This window comes from Thermobia domestica, chromosome 18, assembly GCF_964235325.1.
Source record: "Thermobia domestica chromosome 18, izTheDome1.hap1.1, whole genome shotgun sequence".
Lineage (NCBI taxonomy): Eukaryota > Metazoa > Arthropoda > Insecta > Zygentoma > Lepismatidae > Thermobia > Thermobia domestica.
In genome coordinates this window covers 66,208,013-66,230,558 of record NC_137471.1, presented here as the reverse complement: position 1 = coordinate 66,230,558, position 22,546 = coordinate 66,208,013, and the positions used below count along the sequence as shown (strand labels likewise).

At 34.2% G+C, this 22,546-nt stretch overlaps 1 protein-coding gene and 1 long non-coding RNA gene across 10 annotated transcripts in view; one reads left to right on the top strand and one right to left on the bottom strand.

The window, feature by feature from the left end:
- Positions 1-20,637, bottom strand: part of LOC145674870 (uncharacterized) — a 141,321-nt gene extending 120,684 nt beyond the window's left edge. The window contains exon 1 of the long non-coding RNA XR_014129048.1: positions 20,544-20,637. This is a non-coding gene — a long non-coding RNA (uncharacterized LOC145674870). The remainder of the gene's footprint in view (positions 1-20,543) is intronic.
- zfh2 (Zn finger homeodomain 2) overlaps positions 1-22,546 on the top strand; it is a 617,436-nt gene that overhangs the window by 558,298 nt on the left and 36,592 nt on the right. For 2 of the 9 annotated variants that reach the window (XM_081745112.1, XM_081745110.1), the window contains exon 4: positions 11,136-11,188. The exons of the other annotated variants lie outside the window; for them this stretch is intronic. In XM_081745112.1, coding sequence (XP_081601238.1) covers positions 11,136-11,188 — 53 coding nt within the window. The remainder of the gene's footprint in view (positions 1-11,135; positions 11,189-22,546) is intronic. 9 annotated transcript variants of the gene reach the window in all.

Genomic DNA, 22,546 nt, shown 5'->3' with positions numbered 1-22,546 from the left:
GGGAAAATGCTTTTGATAAAATACTAATAATGATGATTTTAGTGTGCCTCAAACAAGAGAAGATGGAAATCGTTAATATTAATTAAAAAGTTTTACAACGCAAAATATGTAAAGCAGTATCCTGCTATCATTTGAATTCTGCTTTCATCTTATTTAGTATTACAGCAAATTTTTTTGTATGCATTAGGTACTATGAAAAGTACAAATTTAAGTCCTTCTCTTCTTACAAGGTATCTACATACTATCTAGTCACAAACTTTTACTTAAAAAAAAGAAAAAGAAAGAAAGAAAGATAATAAAAACAGTGGAAACTCGGGAACGAAGTTGCTTCATTTCATCTATAAGTTTTCCTATCCTTCTTTCTCTACTTTCACGAAAAGAAAAGGTTGAGACGAATACATACTTCCTGCACATGTTATATACCGTCCGTACCTTCTCTTCGCAGTTGCAATTCTTCCGGGAGGGAAAGCAAGCCATAAATGACTCTCAATTTCATACCAAAAACTCTGGGAATGTTTTTTTTTTTTTTCCTTCGTTTCTTCCTTTCTTCTATCTTTCTGTTCTCAATGTCTTAGTCGAGTTATATGATTTACTGATATCGCACATTTAAGTCGGGAGTTCTACGCGGCGACGAATTCCTTAGCGGTACTTCAGAGGGAGAGAGCGCCGAGACATGCAGGAAGATTTTTTTTTTTTTTTCTTTTTGCTGTGAATTGGCAGTTCGACTGATCGTTAGCTGTAAAATGCACTGCATCAACTAAATTATCTTTCCGTGGTCTTCTTTCTCAGTTTTCCTTGCTTGTGTTTCTCCGTTCGAACGAACCAACTGAAAAAAAGGAAACCTTATACAATTGCTGCAAGAATCAAAATTGTCTGTATCCTGCTTGCTCCTCAATGGACAAAGTTGAATAGAATATATGTTCCACTATATATATATATATATATATATATATATATATATATATATATATATATATATATATAAGAACAAGAAGGATGTGTCAACTTAGAATTCACGTTGTTTTGGACTTAAAATCTCGAGAGAGGAAAAAAGAAAAAGAACTGGTTTGTGTTAATGATTGAAGTTAGAAATTTCGCTTTAGAAAAGCGCACCACATCTCGTTGTTAAAGAAAAGACTTGCAAGTTTTCGATCAGATGAATGGTGGTCTTATAGTACAGTAGGAGAGGTGGATGAATGTTGGACGAAATAAGAGAAGTGTATATGTAGAGGGAAAAAAAAACTGCTTCTTTTTCTGACATGTTTTGTGAGAAAATGAAGAATAGCGCCTTTTCTCTTCTGGGTTATCCTAGCTGAAGAAAGAACAGTATGACCAGATTGCTTTTGTTACAGAGCACCCCTAACTGACACTTCTCTTAACTGATGGCCCTCTGACAAGAACAAAATAAGTTCAACTGTAAAAGAACGTATTGTCTATTCTATTTCATCCATTTCCATCTTTCTTTTTTTCCCTCTTCTCTATATTCGTTCATTCGTATAGGCTACATTTATTTATTTTCTTTCTTTATTTTCTTCGTTCCGTAGTTCTACCTTCGTTTAAAAACTCGAAAAATGCCCGGGTATAGTTGATATCTTTCAGTCACCATGGATTTATAATAGTTTTTAGTTTTCCTTTTTCCCTTTTGCTCATTCAAATCTGCTAAAAAGGTAAAGGAGCATATTTTTTTCTTCTTCCTCTTTCTTTATCTTGATATGTTCCTGGCTATTTCTCCCCATAATTCCACTAATGAAGGAAAGTGGAACATCGTTTCCGTACGAAATATAGTGGTTATTGTGTTTCTTTTTACCTGTGACGGAAGACAAGGTAAACAGGTCTGGAATTTTAGTATTCAGAAAGAATTTCAGATTTGTTTAATTCAAATTAAACGAACACGAACGGTTTTCTTTTGTTTGTTTAAAATGATACATTTAAAGTAAGAAATAGCTTAGTCATGAATGAAGTTTCTAGACTAGCCATTTTTTTTTTAAATCAAAAGATGCAATATATTTCAATATCTTATATCTGGCCTTATATCTGGGGAACTACATATAGTGTAGCCAAACCCAAACTATCACTTAACTCAATATGATGTGCTTATTCCGTAAAAAGTACGAAAATTCGATTTAGGTGCCGTTCAAAAATGTTGAGGCCTCGGATTCCTAAACTAATTATTTGCCAAGATGGCAGTCATTTGATGCAATTTTTTGATCATTTTTAAAATTCTTATTTAATCCATGATCCAAATGTACATTCTTTAATAGAAATTTTTATTAAAAATATTTGGCAAAATGGATGCCGAAGTTTCATCGTGAATTTCCACGCTATTATCTTGTTCCCTTGACAAAAATCATCATTTCTATATCTTAGATGTTTAGTTACGAACTTCTGCTAAACAAATATTACGCACAAACGCATAGGGTTGATGGCTCATAAATTATTCCCACTTTATCTGGGCATTGTTAATAATACTCAAATCAGATTTGTGAAATTCTGTTTTTGTGTATTGTTAACAGTAATTTTAAACCAGAATTTTGAAACTCATAAAGATACAAATTACAATTCAATTTCCTAAGGATTTTGGAAACCAGGGATAACTGGGAAAGATTTAGAGTATAGTGTTTTAGTTATTTTGTTTTACAATATTGAAGAATAAGTTGTGGCAGTTTCTAATTTTCGTGAATGCCATGGCGATAATGAGTCAGTGCTGCAAAAGCATGTCACTTCGTTGTTGTCAGATTCAGAATCTATGGTCTATAAGCTTTGGCATGGGTTAGCACTCATTACTGTACTGTAATTAGTGGCTGCATAGGAGCTTGTCAAAGAACTTTTTTTTTTAATAAGGTCTTCAGTGAGGTAAAATTGTACTACAAGTATTTTTTTTTTTCTTGTCCTCGAAGATTGAAAATGGATGAAGGAATGAGATTGATCTTTTCAATCGCCTTCCTCGGATGCCTTTCCAGAAGGACAAAACGATTCGTGTGATAGTTTTTTTTTTCTCTCTCTCTCTCTCCTGCGACGTCAGCCGCTCGTGAGCTGGATACGCCACTACTAAGGTAATCGAGTACATATTTTTTGGTGGCAGTTATAACGAGGTTGTACCGCATGTGCAGCACAAATATTTGCCTTGGGAGATGAAGTTTCAAGAATAGATTGTGTGAGACCGGGTGAAGGGAAAAGGGGTGGTGGTTTGGTTGGTATAGCAGGCTGAAAAGTTTTCTTCTTATAAGACGAGGAGAAAGCTCTCGGTGGGGAAAGCAATAGACCGTTCTTTGCATACTCGTTAGCCATGTATCCTACCAGCGTTTAAATTTATCGAATACTAATGTTGATTAGGAATACATCGTAAGTATGTAGGTATACATATACGTATTTTTACGGTTTATAATTAGGATGTTGATTAATTTCATGGTAAAGATGTGGGATTTTTACATTTTGTGACCGTCTCCACTCCAAATCAGATATATATTAACCTTAAGATTATTTGCATTCCACGAATCTCCAAGATCGAGTTATTATTATTATACAGCCCAATATTTTTCCAAATGGATGAGGTCGTTGTCAGTAATAGAAGCAACACATGTCACTGTTGAATGTTTTTTTCTTTTCTTTTTTTTTTTTTTTTTTTTTTACGTATTCACGTCTACTGATTGGTTTCATACTATTTGTTTAGGGAACACAGTGGTAGAGTGGTCATCTCTGGTAGTAAGGGTTCCCGGCTCAATCCATGGTTTCTGTTGAATAACATCGTGTGTCCATTAGTTTTCTCTTGATTTTTCCGTTTCCTCCCTCTTTCACATTCATTCGCTTTCATAAATCATTCACTAACCGCAATATTTTCTTCCCGTGCCTCGTTTATCTTCCAGTATACCTGTTTGCATGTTCATCAGATGCTTTTTTTTTTTTTTTATTGTCCAGCAATAATCTAACTAGTTTCCTTTTCCTACCTTTAAATATTAATATTGCACGCCTCTCTCTCTCTACTTTTTCGAATACTTTTGTATGGGTTTTCCGTTCGACTGAGCTTTCTTCATTCTTTTCCACACTCACATTTCCTAAATCTTATATTTCTTATTAATTGTCTTCACCTGGTGTCTATGTTCTTGCGCTGTAGTACGTGACTGTTGGACGCAAAACACAGAATATTACAGTTTGTTATATAGAATGTTACATGGCAGATAATAAAATCAAAATATCTTCAAGATATGCGGATTGGACCGAGTTCTAGTTGGTAAAGTGAGATAAATCATATCGCTAAATAATTAAATTAAAACTTTTCGTTACAAGCTAAGGGACGAAGCCTTGACTAGTACTAATTCTGTATACAGCTTTCCGAAGTTGCATAATTCCTTTCTTCCCTCGAAAGTTGCCACTGCTTACGGGAAGGAGATCTTTGGATAGACCACGAACAAAGTGAGAGGATAGTATAAACCGGGAACTTGAAAACAGCAGTTCTGACTAAAGTGACTTGACAGAAGAATCCAATGGCGACGACAAGTCTTGTCATTTCCTCAGTACTAAAATGATTTAGGTAACATTAGGAATCCCTGTACTTACAGAAATACACAATTGTCCATTTTTTTTTTTTTTTTGTAAGTTTCTAGTGTATAACGTGAAAATTAAAAGTCAACTGAAAAAAAAACTTTAAAAAATGGCGTTAAGAAATAAATAAATAAATTTGAATATAAGTAATCAGGTATCAATCTTGAAATCCGATGTTTTCGACAGTAGTTGTTCGATTGCGTTGACCAGCTAGTTATAAAGAAAATAAGCATTCTGTGAACTGATAAAGGAAAAAATAGCTTTCTGAGGTATATCATATTGACGTAAGTTGCAGCATTGACCAGTTAGTTATGAATGTAACAAGTAATATCTCCTGAACTGGTAACGGAAATAGCTTTCTGAGATGTAGCTTATATCACTAATAATAGTTATATTAACCAACTATCCTGAACTGGTAAAGGATATAGCTCACTGAAAATAATTGCGTTGATCAGCTAGTAGCTCAGTGAATCTCCTGGGCTGGTAAATGGGAAATAGTTTTCTGAAGCACATAACCCAGACGTAGTTGCATTGTCCAGCTAGTTATGAGGGAAACAAGCACGATCTCCTGAACTGCTAAAGAGAAAATACTTTTTATGATGATAGAAAGAGAAAGAAGAAAAAACTTAATTTGTGATTTAGTTCATATATATTTTCCGGGGATCCGCTTACCTTGGTCATACTGTACTACATGGAAGTTCTCATACTCGTACATTCTGCAGTACTTTTCCCCTTTTTAAATTATATTTTAAGTTATATATATTTAAAAACTTATTGGAATAAGTTGATATATTCAGGTATACAAACCTCGCATTTATTTCGTGAAAAGAGTATGTGATAGCATGCACTGAAAGCAAGTACTCCCTCTCGCTTGTGTCGGGAAGTGCTTGACTGTTGTTCAATTACATTCGTTTTTCGTTTTGCTTTCTCAGGAACCTAACCTCTCTTTGGAGCTGAGATTCAACGTCAAACCTCATCACAGGAAAATATTTTTCTCTCGCAATCAATAAAGAAGAAGACGACGGGGAGGGGGGCGCGGGAGGGCCAAGATACCAGTCCCCGAGCCTGCGGAATCTATTAGCGCCGCCCAACCTCTCTGTCCCGAAAATCTATTCCTGAATTCAATTTCCAGTGCTCTGTCAACTGCTCTCCGTTATAGGACGCTTGGGGTGGCTGATCGGGGCTGGCATATTCCGAGGAGCTTGAGGAGGAGAAAAAAAAAAAAAAAAAAAAGAAATAAAAAACGGAGAAGAAGGGTGAGATGGTTTTGAAGGAGGTTGGGAGAGGAGGGCGTCTTGCCAATCACACCACGGTCCGCCATTATAAGACTGCAGAAAACCCTCGCCTGCAGCACGACTTTCTTAAGAAGTGGAAACAACACATGAATTAGAGGTGAAATTGGAAGTACGAAAGGGAAAAGAGGGTAATGATGTAGGTAACTTGGACGTGGTGACTTCTTGTGTTGAAGAAAGAAAGAAAAAAATATATTTTTTAAGTCTTTTAAGTGGATTCCCTATTCAATTTTTTATATATGAATATATGTAAATAATTTACCTGGAAATGCCCACAATTATTTACTAAACCGATTTTTGATTAATCTTGTGATGCGAAGGAAAGGGAGGTGTAAAAGGATAGTGAAACAGGCACATGCTGCTAGAAGATATCATGTAGGGTAAAAAAAATAATAAAAAGTAAATATTCACTGAATCTTTTTTTCTAAAATCAAGCCTGAGATCCATTCACGTTCAAAGTGCGCCCACATGGAGTTGGCTGGGTGAATCCATGGGGATAGGATGAAAAATATTCGGAACATTCGTTTTATAAAATTCTTTACTATAAATTATATGAATGTAACACTAAAAGTAACTTCCTAAGGGGGTGATGTTATATTCAAATATGTTCAAATTTTATACAGTGTTTGAATTACAAAATTTCCAATCCAGCCGGGGATAATGTGATATCCTCGTCTCGATAAGAAAGGGTATTTGTAGATAATTACAACTCTCGAGATTCGTAAACTATACTTCGTATATCAGAATTATGTTAATTTGTAGGTTTTTTACCGATATGATTTCACTCACAAGTTGCCACTGATTTAAAGGCATTGTTAAAGAATAGCTCTTTTAATTAGTGATGGGCAAAACCGGTTTTTATAAAAACCGAAAACAGGTTTCTATAAAAACCGAAACCCGAAAAACCGACATTTCGGTTTTCTCCAAAACCGGTTCGGTTTTTCCACCAAAACCGGTTTCGGTTTTCTGCAAAACCGGTTCGGTTTTCACCGAAACCAGTTTCGGTGAAGACTTTTCGAAAACACATAAAACTATTTCTGTGGAAATGGATTCGGTTTCCGGAGAACAACAAAACACCATTCTGGTCAGAAATAGAACAAATTTTGTAAAAAACCGGAATCGGTTTTGAAGAAAACCAAAGCCGGACCAGGTGAAAAACCGAAGCGGTTTTGGAGAAAACCGATAACCGGTTTCGGTGAAAAACCGAACCGGTTTTGAAGAAAACCGAAACCGGTTTCGGTGAAAAACCGAAAAACCGGTTTTTGTACCCACCACTACTTTTAATTGTGATTCTACTGGTGAAATTGTTTTTACTATTCCATTGATAAACTCAAGATTTTTTTTAATGTTCTTATTCCCATGATTAAATATGTATAGTAAGTACAAACTGGCGGTTGATCAACGAAGTAAAAGTGTGTCACTGGAGGGCACACCTATGTACAGAAAAGAGTAATATTGTGTAAATGCACGCTTATGTATGTGTATATGCATTCTAAATATTGTACACCGTTCAAACGTTTCTTTTTATGTACATTCACAGCGAGCAAATTTATTTGTAAATTCGTTGAGTTATTCGCAAAGTGTGTACGTTGTAGGGTTTTGAAAATGAAGTGACATTTTTAGTTTAACGTTTCACGCTTACGCGCTTTCGGCTACAAGGGACGAATTATAAATATAAATGGTTGATGATGGTTAAAGTCTAGTAGAAGAAAGCTGAACTTTGTTTTCACATATGTATTAGATTGCAGTAAATGAAAATTCTTAAACCTGAAGGCATCCAAAAATCAGCGAATTGTTTCGAGGAACTCATTATTCTTTTTCGGCGCATATGGAGAAGATATATAAAAGACATACTGTATACAGAATAAAAGTGATGAGAAAATTGTTTGTTACACTTCAACTAGAAAGTGGAGGAAATCATGCTTTTGAACTATAGACTTATATCTCACTACTTTTAGTCTATAAGATGATAAGAAGAAAATGTCACACATAATACCTTTTATGAAATAAAAGTTTTGCTTCAGATGCCCTGAAAAAGATATGAAAAATGCCTCGAAACGGTTTGACGTTTGAATGTTTTCAGATAATGTACTGTTATAGATATGCATCCCATCGTATCAATTAGTAATAATACGTGGAAGATGTTCATCACATAATCTGGGTTCAACCCAAAGATATTTCTCGTTAAGAGCTGTGAGTTTTTTCATTGAGTTACCGTGATTTCAAATGTAAGTCATCCAAAATTTATAATTTACTATTATATGCTATAATAATTAATTTTTTTAAATGTGTTTCTGTGTTTTGCTCCATCAAACGCGAAACTACTAAAAGTAGTTTTTCCATAACTTTCCGTACCAACAACTTTACAGTCAGTTTTTATCATATCGAGCAGCATAGATGACCATTTTGTCATTAGGGTTTACAAAGGCTCGCACTCACTGGTTATAGTGAAGCTCGTGTTAGCTTGATCTCGCACTCACTAATGGTCAAGTTTTTTTTTACCTCAATGAGACTCTTGCACTCGTTCGTGGTTGCACTCACTAATGATATTGGGACTTAAGCTTGCTCGGACTCAGGGTCGTAGCTTATCATCAACATGCAGGACTTGCATTATAGTTTTTTTTTTTTTTTTTTTTTTCATTCAATTGTTTAGCTCAAGCTTGACAACCGGATCCCGAGTTTAGACACCTCTGTCTACTAGTACTTTTTTTTTGAGGGGATGAAGGGGCTGATGAGACAATCCGTGCGGAAAAATTGCTGAAATTTTTACATAGATTAATTTGATAAAAATGTATTAAATATTAGGGCATTTACGTGGATATAATGACATGCACATTTACTCACAAAAGTACCAACGAATGGTAATTAGACTGTCGATACTTATTCCTACGTCACCAGAGTATAGCCACAGTATAGGTTGGTAGATCTGTCTTTTTCCAATGTTCTTCCCTTGTCTCTTCTTTCTGTACTCTGATGACGATATAATAATTGTCGAAAGTTTTCCTGCTATTATTATTATTTTTTTAAAACCTTATGCGTAATTTGAGATTCCTTTTTTTCTAATCCCGTGTAGTATTACAATATGTAAAGCGTATATGTATGTCTGGTCAAAGTACTGTGCATTTTTTGTTTTAATGCATGACATTGTCACCTCATTGTTCATATTGTTTTAAGACATGCCATTTCCCCCAAACTGTCTTTTATTTCTTATCTTTATCAATGGGTGTTTATGTATGGCTTCCTTTATCTTTAAGCACAGTTTGTCCGGCATCCTTTCTCTTTCTTTTTTGGCAATGGGTCATGTGTTATTCATAACCAACATTAGTTTACACCCCATTGCTTGGCTTGCTCTCTTTCTTTGATTCTGTTGGTGTGTGCGTTATAGGAAACTAAACAATATGATATGGAACCAATGTCTCAGTCTATGCCAGCCGTTGTTGCTTCCGTTAACACAAAAGCACTCTTTTTTTTTTTTTTTTACCTTTTTCTTTTGAAGTGTCATGCTTTAGGCGTGCATTCACTCTTTTTCACACACAAAGTAAATCGCCTGCCTTCTGCAAAGACATTGAAATGAAAAACTAAAAAGAAAAGTCTGCTAAGATATAATATTACATGAGTTTAGGGAAGGTTATAAAATATATACCATTGCGAAATGGAGCACTGCAATTCAATGTTCGACAAAGGCTTTTTTTTTTTTCTCATTTCTTTTAGACTTTTCTTTGCCCCTTTTACTCTCTCTGTCTTCCCATAATTTTCACGCAGCTGAGGTCTCATTTCTGCAATTCAAATTTTGCCTGCTGATGGCAAAAATTTGGCTTAGTTGCAAACCTTGTAATGTTTCTCTTTTTGCTTGGCCTAGTTATACATATACTATATTCTCGAGTTAATGCGTTGTTAACCCTTTATGTTAAATTCTGCTATTGTTAATTTTTCTTTTCTTTTTTCCTTGCTTGCTTGTAAAATTTATAACATTTTTATCATAAACTTAATATTGCAAATAGAAGTGTGTTTGGTGCAAAGGGAACTTTATATAACAGTACGGTGCAACAGAATATAGGGGGATAATCAAAAAGAGATATGAGTAGCTACTTTCCCTATCGACAAATGCACTATTTATTGACAGAAATAACTGAATTCTTAAAGTACCATACAGAAAGAGATCAGTTTTCAGCAGACATTACAGAATCATAAACTGGGTTGGAGTATGCCGGTTGAGACCTATACTACTTCTTCCTAACATATTTCATTAAAATCAGTTATTTATCTTTTTTATTTCGTTATACGTATTGAATAGTAAGTTTCTTTAATTAGTTATTACACTTTACTGAAAATTATTCTTTAATATGTATGTTATCTATGTGTTACGCACATTGTGTAGTGACACACAGATACTGGTGCATGTGCATGCAGAAGGTAATTATTTAGTTCATTTCGATAAATTAATACTGTGAGTTGGATCTTAAACACGGCCTGAAATTTACTGGACACAAACCATAACGTCTTTCATTTCAAATTTGCGATAGTTAAATCTCTGATTAGAGAGGTAAGTTGTAATTAGTTTTGTCTTTAAACTATGTAATTATAATCAACATGCTTCGGTTATTTTACAGTATTCTCAGCAATTCATTTGCTAAATAGTCAAAACATTTTATGAGCTTTAAGTTACTAATCTTGTACAAGGGCATCACGGATTAATGAATGCTCTATATAATAAACTAATAGCATAGATTATACCCGTGTAATTAGGTAATTTTGATTTAAATAAGGACTATTATGATTTCTTGTGAGAGAAATTACATTAATCTAAATTTCTTTACATCCTTGTTTTTCATAGTCAGTAGCAAAATTGCATATTCAGCGTACAAATTTTTTTGTCCATAACTTTGAAACGAACTTACCAATTTAAGTAGTTTTCTTTGTGATCGAGAGAATCCAAGTTGGAATGAAAACTGTACTTAAACCTGATAATTTTTTCAAAGTTATGGACAAAAATAGGTATAGGATAGGCGCTTACTTCTGCTAGTCATATCATATATCCGCATACAGCTACCGGTATCTTTTATATTCAGTTGACGTGCTGCTGTATTCCATCAATTTTCATTCTTCACATATCTTTCTGAACTTTTAATTATTACTGCTAATAGCTTTAATTATTACTGCTAATAGCTTTACAACGACCCCGGTTACGTATCCAGCGAGTTCAGAAATGCCGTGTTTTAGACCTCAACCTTCTTGTGATGTACCTTTTTATATAACTATTTCATGTGAGTGATACGTTTTTCCCTGCTCTGTTCCATCTTCCAGTGTGTGATACCTCCTCCTCCTCCTTCGAGCTCGGGATTGCGTCCGCTGTAAAGGTTGGTACACAAAACAATATTTTGATTACTTGTAAACCGGGGTCGTATGTAGAGTTCTGTGCATGAGGATAGAAGTAGTAGAGGGTGTCCCTCAAAGAAACTAAAAATTTCAGTGCAATGCTTCAACAATACGCGTGTGTTATGGCAAATCTTGGAACCAACCATTCTGATGAACGATTTTTGTTGTGCCGAATTGTCACTATTGAAAGCGGTGTTATGTTTTTTTTTTAAAAAAAAAAGAACGAAAAACATCTATATCAATTCAAATTTATTTTGCTTTGCACTCAGATTTCTAGTATACTTTGTTCATCAACTTAATCAGTAGATACTTAGCGTAAAATGTATGCATCTTTGTACTTCAATATATGTATGTTGGGATTGTATGTAGGTTCGCCGTTGAGATTATTTCTGTAACAATAGTTCATATTTTTCATTTTAAACTTACACTTAGTAATAACAGTTCGTTATAACTAGTGCAAATACTATGATATTTTAAGAAACCCAATCATCATACTACAAAGTGATACATGTGATTCAATCCACAATGAAATAAATTTCAACAAGACAATGTAACTTTTCAGTTTAAGAGGTCTAATCACTACGAAATTAAAATATCGCTAATTTTACAGTAATTATGTGATATCTTCAAATAAATAAAAGATAATCGAAATGGAATAATGTGGAACAAGAGCATCCTAGACAATATTATTTTGCATGAGTTAACGTTATCACGAGTCACCTAGTAGCTTTCCGTTTGCAGCTATTTTGAAACGCGAAATTAAATGCCGATTTTCTAAATGTCTGGAAATCGAAAGAAAATAAGTGAGTCGTGATAACAGTAACTCATGTAAAGTAATAGTGTCTAGCGAGCTCTTGTTCTACTTTTCTATATCTTTTATCTATTTGAAGATATCACATAATTACTGTAATTTGAGCGGTATTTTAAGTTCGCCGTGATGGGGCGTCTTAGCTCACGACAAAAAACACATGAAGTTCTAATTTTTTTTCATAAATTCTTAAAGATATATTTTTCACTTAGGGTAAGATAGTGTTCATAGTATTCTAATCTCTGTAACTTTCTTCTGACAGTTGTATACATCACTGTCAGTTTACAGTATGTTTTGATGAGATCAGGAATAATTAAATTCATTAACATTAACAAATATTTCTTAATACGCATCTATGAAGCATTAGGAAATATATATGTAGTATGCAGTGATATAGAATCGAGTGCTGCTTCTAGCTTAGACGCAACGTTAGTATTAAGGACAAAGAAGTATTGCTTTCCGTTATGGTATCGATTCACTTCATCAATTTATGGAACTGCAATAATCGAGCACTGGATTGTGATAATACTACTTTCATTTATAATAATGCAACACCATCCTCCTCCTTTTTCCCCCCAATAAGAAAAAATCTCTACCTAAATCGAATCAGTAGTTATTTATGAGTGATGGTAGCATGTATAAGGGACGTAGGGTGTCAGTTCTAAATTGCGTAGGAAGAGATGTCTGAGTATTTATTATTATTTTACTCATTTAAGTGAGGTATTTAAAAAAAAATGCTGCAAGGGAGTTTATTTATGGCCTTCAGAGAGGGGGTAAAATGTAGGCTTCGGGCTTTGGATCATCTGTAATGAACAAAAGGCTGCCTCCTCTTTTCCCCATTCACTGCATCCGCCCCTTAGTCACAAACTTGCATATGCATAAGTCTAGGCAGCAATAGTACAGGATGGCGAACTCATAAAAAATAACTAGACCTGAGACGACATTGGCTCTCAGTGGAAAAAGACCGTAAGTCGCCTAGTTAGCCCTAGGGAAGAGTGTAGCTTTTTTGCCTTTCCTGAAAAAGCTAAGGTATCAAGTTTGGTTGTGATGTAAGGGGTGGAGGGAGCGCGTAAGCTGAGGGTCTTCTGGGTGGGTGTTTCGGGAGGATGAGTCACGCGTCTTTACAGGACCCAAGGGATTCTTTTTTTCTTTTCAGTGTATCTTCTACCCCACTCTATACCACTGGAAACAAGATGAGAGAGAAAGACAAAACTGGATAGATCTGAAACAGCTTTCACCATAAATTTTTTCACATGTTAATGTCGGATGCATTGTGAAGTAGCCCTAAAAAATAAAATAAAGTAAAATAAACTGAGAATAATATCACGACATATGCATGTGTGCAAAGATACTGCTTTGTTAAATTTGTCTTTAAGAATGGGAAATTACTAAAATAATTTAAATTCTCTCAATGATGTTTAATAATTACTTCAATTTTGTACTATACGCATTATTGCTATTAGAAACGTCGTCGTTAGACTCCAAATTCAATCTACTGTGATAAGATCAGTTAAATAAGAGAATCACAAATAGAAAATTGCATAACCAAAACCACTATTTCTCTAAGGACTCTTGAATGTTAAACATAGTTTTACTAACGTCATTTCATATGATATAGTCCAATTAAAATTGAAATCTAAAACAATTGATTTGTAAAGGAAATAATGTCGTAAATAACATTTCAATGATTGAAGAGAAACACAATATAATGTTGGAAATTCTGACTATACAATCATTTAAAAAAATAATCAAATAAATGTTAGTATTGATATCAGTATGTGCATAGAAATGATAGAACTTTTTAAAAGAATATATATATATATATATATATAATTACTATTTACCCTTTTGTTTTTGCTTGACGATTATATAATCGAAAGTATTCGCATTAGATTTCGTTTCCCTTCGGAATTAATTAAAGTTTTCTGTAGCATAATAAATACTCTGCTGGAATAGATAAATTAATTATTAAGAATGTTAACAGAATTTAAACTCCAAGATCTACTAAAGAAATGTTAATGTCTAGAAGTGTTGTGAAGGCACTGACATGTTTCCGAAACTGTAATACAGATATGCTGTGGTCAAATTTTATCTTTTTTATGTAAATCTAACACAGCATTGTATACACATGGCTTCTTTTGTGTGGGGGGAAGGGGGGGAAGCTTGCCGAAGCGCTGACTACATATTACCTATCATCGCATGGTCTACGATGACCCTTCTTGAACTGTAACGCCAAGAGATTTAGTTTTACGATTGCTTCAGTCAAAATGCAATATCAGATTATCGTAACACATAAAACAGTAAAGCCAAAATTACATACAGGAAACCTTTCTATTATCTATCACTTCGGAGAAAGTGGTAAGAGGATTTAAATATTAAGAAACTTAGTAATGAAATTATTAAAGAAACAATACACCAAATAAACGCAGAAAAGATAATGCTTCTTCTTTGAACTCTGTACCGTGTTTCTGTCTTCTTTGCTCTTCCTTTCTCAATAATATAAAAGAAGTGACATTTGTTTTTTATTCACAACCATTTCCTTCTCCCATATGTATACGCAGACATATCACAACATGGGAGACGGTAGTTTTCAGTCAAAAGACGCTCAACTGCTTTCCCATTCACAACCTCACACGATTGATGGTGAAGACGTTTCGGAGCACAAGTTACCTTTGCGAAGGGTTAGAGGCAAACGCAACAAGATTAATGATGTTAAAATTTGTCAACAACGTCACGGAATATAATAAACAAGGTTTCGTGGCTGAGGTGTTGCATTTATAGGGATGCCAGTGTGGTTGTCAAACAATCTGCTAAGATTAAAATTAACATCAGTCTTACATGACTATATATATAAAGCAGATCTATTTATGTAATTGGTTTCGGTTTATCTTCGTAGAATTACATTATTGATGATACAAAAGAGAAATTGAAATGAAAGTTAAACTCAAAACTGTAAAATTCTTTGGTAAGAAAACGAATCAGTGAAGAAAGTATATGTAAGAGCAATAGAAATGTGATACCTATGTAATATTGAAAGTATGTAGAACCTGTCAATGGCTAACATGGATTCAATGCTAGCAGTAAATGTAGGGCGAAATGAATTAGGGCTGCGGATGTTAGAGCAGTTAACATACCAGCATTATTTGTATGAACATTTTGATAAAGTTACTTTTTTTGTGAACTTTATTTTAGTAGTAATATGCCATACGGTTTCTATTATATCATATCTAATGAAAGTCGAGTTCAACGTTGAACCAAAGTCATATGCTTTGAAAGCGCATATTCTACCTATTTGGCTATTCATGACCTTCGTTTCTGACAATTTAGAGCTCTTCCCGCCGGTTTAGTGGCCTGCACGTGGTCCCGGGTTCGATTTCTGGTGGGAGAGTACAAAAAATAATTTCAGATCATGCATTACCATTAATCATCAGTCTCCTTGAGCCTAAAGGGCATAACCATGGGATGTTAAACTAAAAATAATAAATTTATTATTTTTCCAAACTATTTAAATATAAATAGTCTTGCCGAAACTGTAACATCATCAGTGAAACCTTGCACTTACTGAAATGTTAGTGAAAGTACTTTTGCTAGGAATGTATGAATTAAGTAATCTTCAATTAAAAAAAAAAAAAAAAAAAAAAAAAAAAAAACCTAGGAACTTGAGTGTCAAGGTAATAAAAAAAACTTGAATGTAAATTATCTTGTTTTTTCGTCTGTATCGAGAAAGACACGTCTTCAAGTTTAGAAGTTTGGTTCATTACATTACAGAACAAGTAAGACATTGTGTTAGGCATTGGGACCATAGATTCAACTTTTAATTACTTTTAAACTTAAAGATGTCATAATTTTTACTGTAAACTTTGTATTGAGTAAAAGTCAAACTAAACATTTTTAATTTGTTTCTTGTAGCATCTCAAATGTGTTTAGCAATATTGGTTAAAGGAAAAATAAAAAAGGACAAATAAATATTTTCAATAATTTGGGTGAAAACTGAAAAATGACTCAGCCGTATTGTAATTTACATAAACACTAACTAAATTAAAACACACAGACACACACGAATAACAAGATCTCAAGTTCCAAGTTATTTGATGAAATAATTCTATAAAATGTCATTAGCTTGTATTTATAGATTATTATTGCCTAAGAAATTGTATCATGAGGGACGTCCTAAAGGTTATGATGGCGGGAAGGAGAGGGAGGGGGCGAAGGAGACTACAATTATTCGATGATATAAAAATCGATAGATCGAAGAGGTTAGCAGAGGACCGTGGAGCATGGAAGCTTCTCAGCTGCGGCAAGTGACCTGCCAATAAGGGCAGAATGTCTATGGTAATGATGATTGTAATGTAATGTAATGTAATTTGTACGGTTTACCAAACATTGTTAGAGTCATTAAGTCTAGGAGGCTCAGGTGAGCAGGTCATGTAGTCAGGATGGAAGAAAGTAGGAACGCTTTCAAAGTTTCAACTGGAAGACCAATTGGAAAACGACCGTTAGGAAGACCTAGGCGCAAATGGGAGAGCAATATTAAGATGGATCTTGCAGAAATAGGAGTACAAAGTAGAAACTGGATCCAGTTAGCTAAGGATGAAAGTCAATGGAGAGCTTTTGAGAACGCGGCATTGAACCTTCGGATTCCATAGGCCATAGAGTTAGTTAGTTAGTTATGTAATGTTATATTTCTGAATCCTATCTAAAGAGGCTAAAATAATTATATTCAATGCATATGCCTCTCTATCTTAAATCAAACCTGGGTTCATATATACATTTTTTTTTTCATGAAAGTGTAATTTCGAAGTTAATTACAACGCAATCTCCAATGGATACTTGAGCTCCGGAGGACCTACATTGTTGATGACTATGATTGGAGTTTCTATTTAGCATTAGTGAGAGCAATTGTGGAAATATTTTAGTGACTAAACTAACGAGCATTCAGCCCTATTCTCTGCATTTTGCCGCAGCTGACAGAAATTGCAAACGCAAATGGGAAGAAGAAAAATATGGCGACCCGAGTTTCGATGCAGAATAGATTTGAAGACGAGGGGAGGGCGCGAGTATTGGTGTAAAAACCAGCACGACTACTTCCTTCCCGCGCGCGCGCGCTTTGATAGAGAGAGCTAATTGAATTTCTATTTTTATTAAAATGGTAGGATTCAATAGTTGACTGCGGTTGACGACGCCGAAGAATTACCCTCAGAGTCGAGGCCTGTGTAGTCTAGTTCCTAACTCCCTTTGTTACCGTTGAAAAGATAGCTCACATCCGTTTTCTCAGCCTTTGCACGGTGTGTTTTGCCAATCTTACTGGAATTCTTCTTTTTCCTTCTCTAACCTTCTTTTCATCTTCTTTTGTCTCTTGGCTGCAGAAAGTATGGTTCACACCGGTAGAAGATATGTAACTTAATCTGTTGCTCCATAGCGAAATCTACCGGAAGCTATTGTCCCAATGGGTCTGTCTGTCTGAGATGTCGTTTCTCACCGTTTTAAAGAGCGAAAAATAGACTAGAATACGAAACTTTAAAATATCTTACGATTAGAAATGAAGTCTGTTTTTATTTCTACTTGATTGGTATTCAGCAAACTTAACAATTGACACTAATTACATCCTCCTTTGTTTAGCGATAGGTGATTTTAATAAAGCCGCAGTATACATACTGTTCGATATTTGTAGGAAATCTTAAGTTTGGCTTTAAACTAATGCTGTTAAAATTCGAATAATTATTCGGATAGCGAATAACAATTCCGAAAATCATTCGGATAATGAATAACAATTCCAAAAATTATTCGTATAATGAATAGTGAATTCCATAAACACATTCGGATAATGAATAACAATTCTAAAAATATTAGGAAAATGAATAACAATTCCAAAAAATATTCGAACAACGAATAACTATTCGAACAATTGTTCGAATATTGAAAACGAATACTCGGATATTCGAATAAAAGTAGAAATTCGACTATAAATTCTAATAATTTTAACACAAATACTGTAAACGCAATATAAGGTTTAATATTTTACCTGTTATGCACAGTTCCTCCCATTTGATCCATCACTACACTCTGCATCACCATAACTCATGCAAAATTCACACTTACGAAAATGATTTCTGAAGCAAATATCCGGGCTTTTTCTGTATCCAACCTTGTGCGGTTGAGTGAAGTAATTCTTTCGTTAACAGTAAGTGTTTTTTGAAATGGAGATGGATTGAAAGAATGCTTTGCAGTGTCAGAAAGAATGCTAAGACTTAACTTTCTTTAATTCTCGATATTCTTATCGACAAACTTTCATCTCCCATTATCATCATCTCATTTATACCACGTAGGAGTGAAACTGTATAAGGAACTACCAAATTATGTTTAACAAATGCCAAATTTGCAATTAAAAAGAAAAAAAAAATCTAAAATTGTAACATAATTAGCTATATTCTGTAGCATGAAGAAATGAATATCTTCCTATCAGATCTTTCTGTATAAGATCAAGATTAAAATTTACTTTGTGTGTCGGTCAAATACAAGCGAGAATTATTTAAAAGTTACGTTGCTATTTTAATATTATTGTTAAGATGTATCTTTATTTGAATGTATAGTATCTGCAGATCGTTCTTTTTAAGTCTTTTGTATCTCCTGACAAAGACATGAACTCGAAATTCCTAAGGCGGAAAAATAAATGTATAACTGACATCGGGTTAAATTATTTCACTAGAAGCAGCCGTGGAGCTTATTTCATAATATGTAAATACACACGAATAGCTAGAGACAGTTAATTTAAAGGATTTTTTCCTGAATACTTATTCTGAGTTACAAAGTCAGTGTATAATGGGAAGCACGTATATTCCCACTGGGAATCGAACCTAAGGTTACCACACCAAAACCTAAAATGCAAATTATTCAGGCACGAATGAGCCCAAGTATGATAAATAGGCTTAACACGCAATCTCCACCAATTTCCTGCGAATAAACTGTTGAATAGAATTTGTTGTGATACCAACACAAAAAGGGATAGAATCTGTAATAAATAATGAGCTGGACTACAACGTATGTTACTGTGTGTGTGTGTGTTTTTATATATACACAGGAAAGCACGTGAAATATCATAGAAGATAGCAGCAGCATCAGACGTAGTTTTCTTCGCTGTGAGAAACGGGGGCTGCCTGTGTTTTTAAAGCCTCGTAAACACTTTTCCGTATGGCTCATACGATGGATTTATACCGACATAACTTCCCTACTACCTCCTTTTGCTCGTCACATTCGAAAATAATTGTGACTTTCTTTCGTGGTCTTGCAAAAGCGGTGGATAGCGGATAAAGAGTAACAATGTTATGTGTGCAATATTTCTGTTACTCACCGGATAGCGAAGTTTTTTTTTTTTTTTTTCAGTAAAGGTAGCCAGCCAAGGCTTTTGTTAGCTTAACAGAACATGTGTTAACTACACAAGAGTGGTACAAATAAAATACGCCATAAAAATAGAAAACCTATGCAATATAGTGGTGAAGCTTAAACTATTGTTAACTTACAAACAAAATCTTAGACTATTAAGAAAACAATTTTGAAAATATATCTATCTATTGAAGTTGCTTTATATATGTATATAATATATCAACTTCAAAACAACGGTACTAGCTAAATTAATCCGCAAGATTCCTTGTGTATTGTCGTCATTATCTGTATTTTTGAGCAAAATAGTGAAATGAGACACAGTTTTCATTGCTGAAGTAAAACATCTAATGACCTATGGAACCCGGAGGTTCAATACTGCGTTCACAAAAGCTCTCCATTGACTTGTATCCTTAGCCAACCGGATCCATATTCCACTTTATATTCCTATTTCTGCGAGATCCATCTTAATATTGTCCTCTCATCTGCGTCTAGGTCTTCCTAATGGTCGTTTTCTGATTGGTCTTCCAGTTAAGACTTTGAAAGCGTTCCTATTTTCTTCCATCCTGGCTACATGACCTGTGCACGTGAGCCTCCTAGCTTTGATGTCCCTAACAATGTTTGGTAAACCGTATACATTATGTAGTTCCTCCTTATGAAGTTTCCGCCATTCCCCATTCCCATTCTTCTTGGGTCCGAATATTCGTCTCAGGATCTTGTTCTCAAATACTTTCAGTCTACGTTCTTCCCTCAGAGTAAGCGACCATGTTTCACAACCATACAGCACAACAGGCATGATTATCATTTTACATAGGTCTATTTTACGCTTCAAATTCCTTGACAGAATTCGCGGCGACAAGAGATTTTGAACTGAATAATAACGCGAATTCCCTGCTTTTAGTAATTTAATTTCTTCCTGAATATGGTTTCGGTCTGTTAATATTGATCCTACTTAGAAAAATATTAGATTTTGATTATAAATGTAAGCCAATCATTAGTAAGAACCCAAGCTTTTTCAACACGTATGAGATGCAAATGCTTCTCATTCCTATATATATATATATATATATATATATATATATATATATATATATATATATATATATATATTCACTAGAAGAGGCAGAAATTAAAGAAAAAAAGATACGTACCAAAATAAAAACGACTGATGAATATGTTGCAGTCTGTCGCCAGAGAAGCAGCAAAAATGAATGCTACTTTCGTTGATGTCAGCCATATTAATTTATGACGTATACCTACTGGTGTTGCCAGGTAAACTAGAGGTAGACAAAGTATAGAGTAAATCACTAGATGATAAATGACTAATAAATTGTTATTTTTTAAGAAAAAGTGGCAAAATTGAAAAAGGAAAATAATAACGTTGCATGAAAATTAATATATTAATAAAGTCACTTCACTTCGTTGAACATATGCAAAGATTTAAAATAAAATTTCGCTGAAGAACTTCCAAAAGGAAAAAGAAGTATTTTTCTGGTTCATTTCAATACGATAATACCTTCATTTTTTTTCGGTTAAAGTTTTTCAAGCAGCACTTTCAATATTTTCTTCATATATATTTTTTTCCATATCCTTTCATTTCTTTCTTCTATGTGTTCTATTACATTTTCCTTTTTTCTTTCTTTCCACCATATATTTTTCCCTACATTTTTTTTTCTTGCCGTGGACAAAAATAATTTGATTACTTATAGCGGGACACGCAGTGGGACGAAGCTAAGCCAACTCATTCGCCAGTCGATTTTTTTTCTTTTTCTTATGAGGAAATATCAAACTTTGTAATTGAATTATCGTGAGGGTTGTGCAAGCACTGCGTATTGAACAAAAGATCAAAGAATTTTTTTTATTATTATTATTTTGCTGAGGAGTGGCGAAGAAGAAAAAAAAGAAAACCTTTCAGATATTTCTTACTTAAAGGGGAGGGATGAGGAGAGGGAGACAATCCAGCCATAAGTTGCCGACGTACACTATATAGTCTACGTAAGTTCCCTATATTACTTTAAAAAAGATACTTATACTATTCCTTCTTATAATAAAAAGTGTCTGATAATAACTTTAATATAGTAAATGATAAGCTTAGATTTGTTTTTCGTTTGAAAAGAAACAATCTATAATGTACTATTTTATATATATAAAAAAAGTGACTAGTTCATCAGCGTTTAGATTAGTGATCGCCAAACCGTCGGTCGCGAACGACTAGTAGCTCGCGGGGACATTTTCGGTAGATCGCATTAACAATCCGGTAGGCTAATACCTTAATTCTTCTACAGATTCCTTCTTAAACAGACGGAAGATTTTTTTTAAAAAAAGGTTCGTAATTCTTTTGGTTGGTAACTCATAATAAGATTTTTAAAAATTTACGGTAGCTCAAAAAGCTTCATAAGTTTGGCGACCACTGGTTTAGATCATACTATTATAGCTTGGAATGTGAAATTTGGACAATACTCCTTTTGTAACCAAACCAAGGGATGGGGATAAAAGAGAGTTCAAAATTATTTACCAAAGAATAGAATATATCGTGAATTTCCGAAGCTAGAGAGATGAAACTTTGGCATATAAACTCCTCAGTAAAAATAATCGAAACAGGCATGTGTTTCGGTATGTTCAAAAACTCTGTTCCTAAAGCAAAAACGGAAGCAATTTCTCAATTAATATACACGCTTCAGCTTCTCTATTCAGAAAGTGCACCAATGTGATTATTTGCTTAAGTTAGATTTCTGAAATTCAGTACGTAAATTCTTCAATAGAGATGAGCGTGCTTCAGCATTTCTCGAAAATTCTACAGTACTTCTAGAGAGGGTAATAGAGTGGGAGACCTCTGATAATAATTAATAAAAAATGAAATATTTAACTGTCATGGTTATGCCCTGTAGGCCAAAGAGGACGATAATGGATAAGTGCAAGTGAACGATAGTGGAAGAAATAGTGAAATGAAAATCGTACTAGCAAGTAGAAAAACTACACGAGAAACAATGCGTAAGATGTTGTACCCCACAAGCCCAACTCGATTATTAAGCCAGTGTCCTCCTCCACTTCTGCCTAATTATAAATATTTCTGGTAGGAGTACTTACAGAGTCACAGCTTAAAGTGGAATGTGAACCAATACTCCGTGTTTGTATCTGGGACAAGCAGTACCAC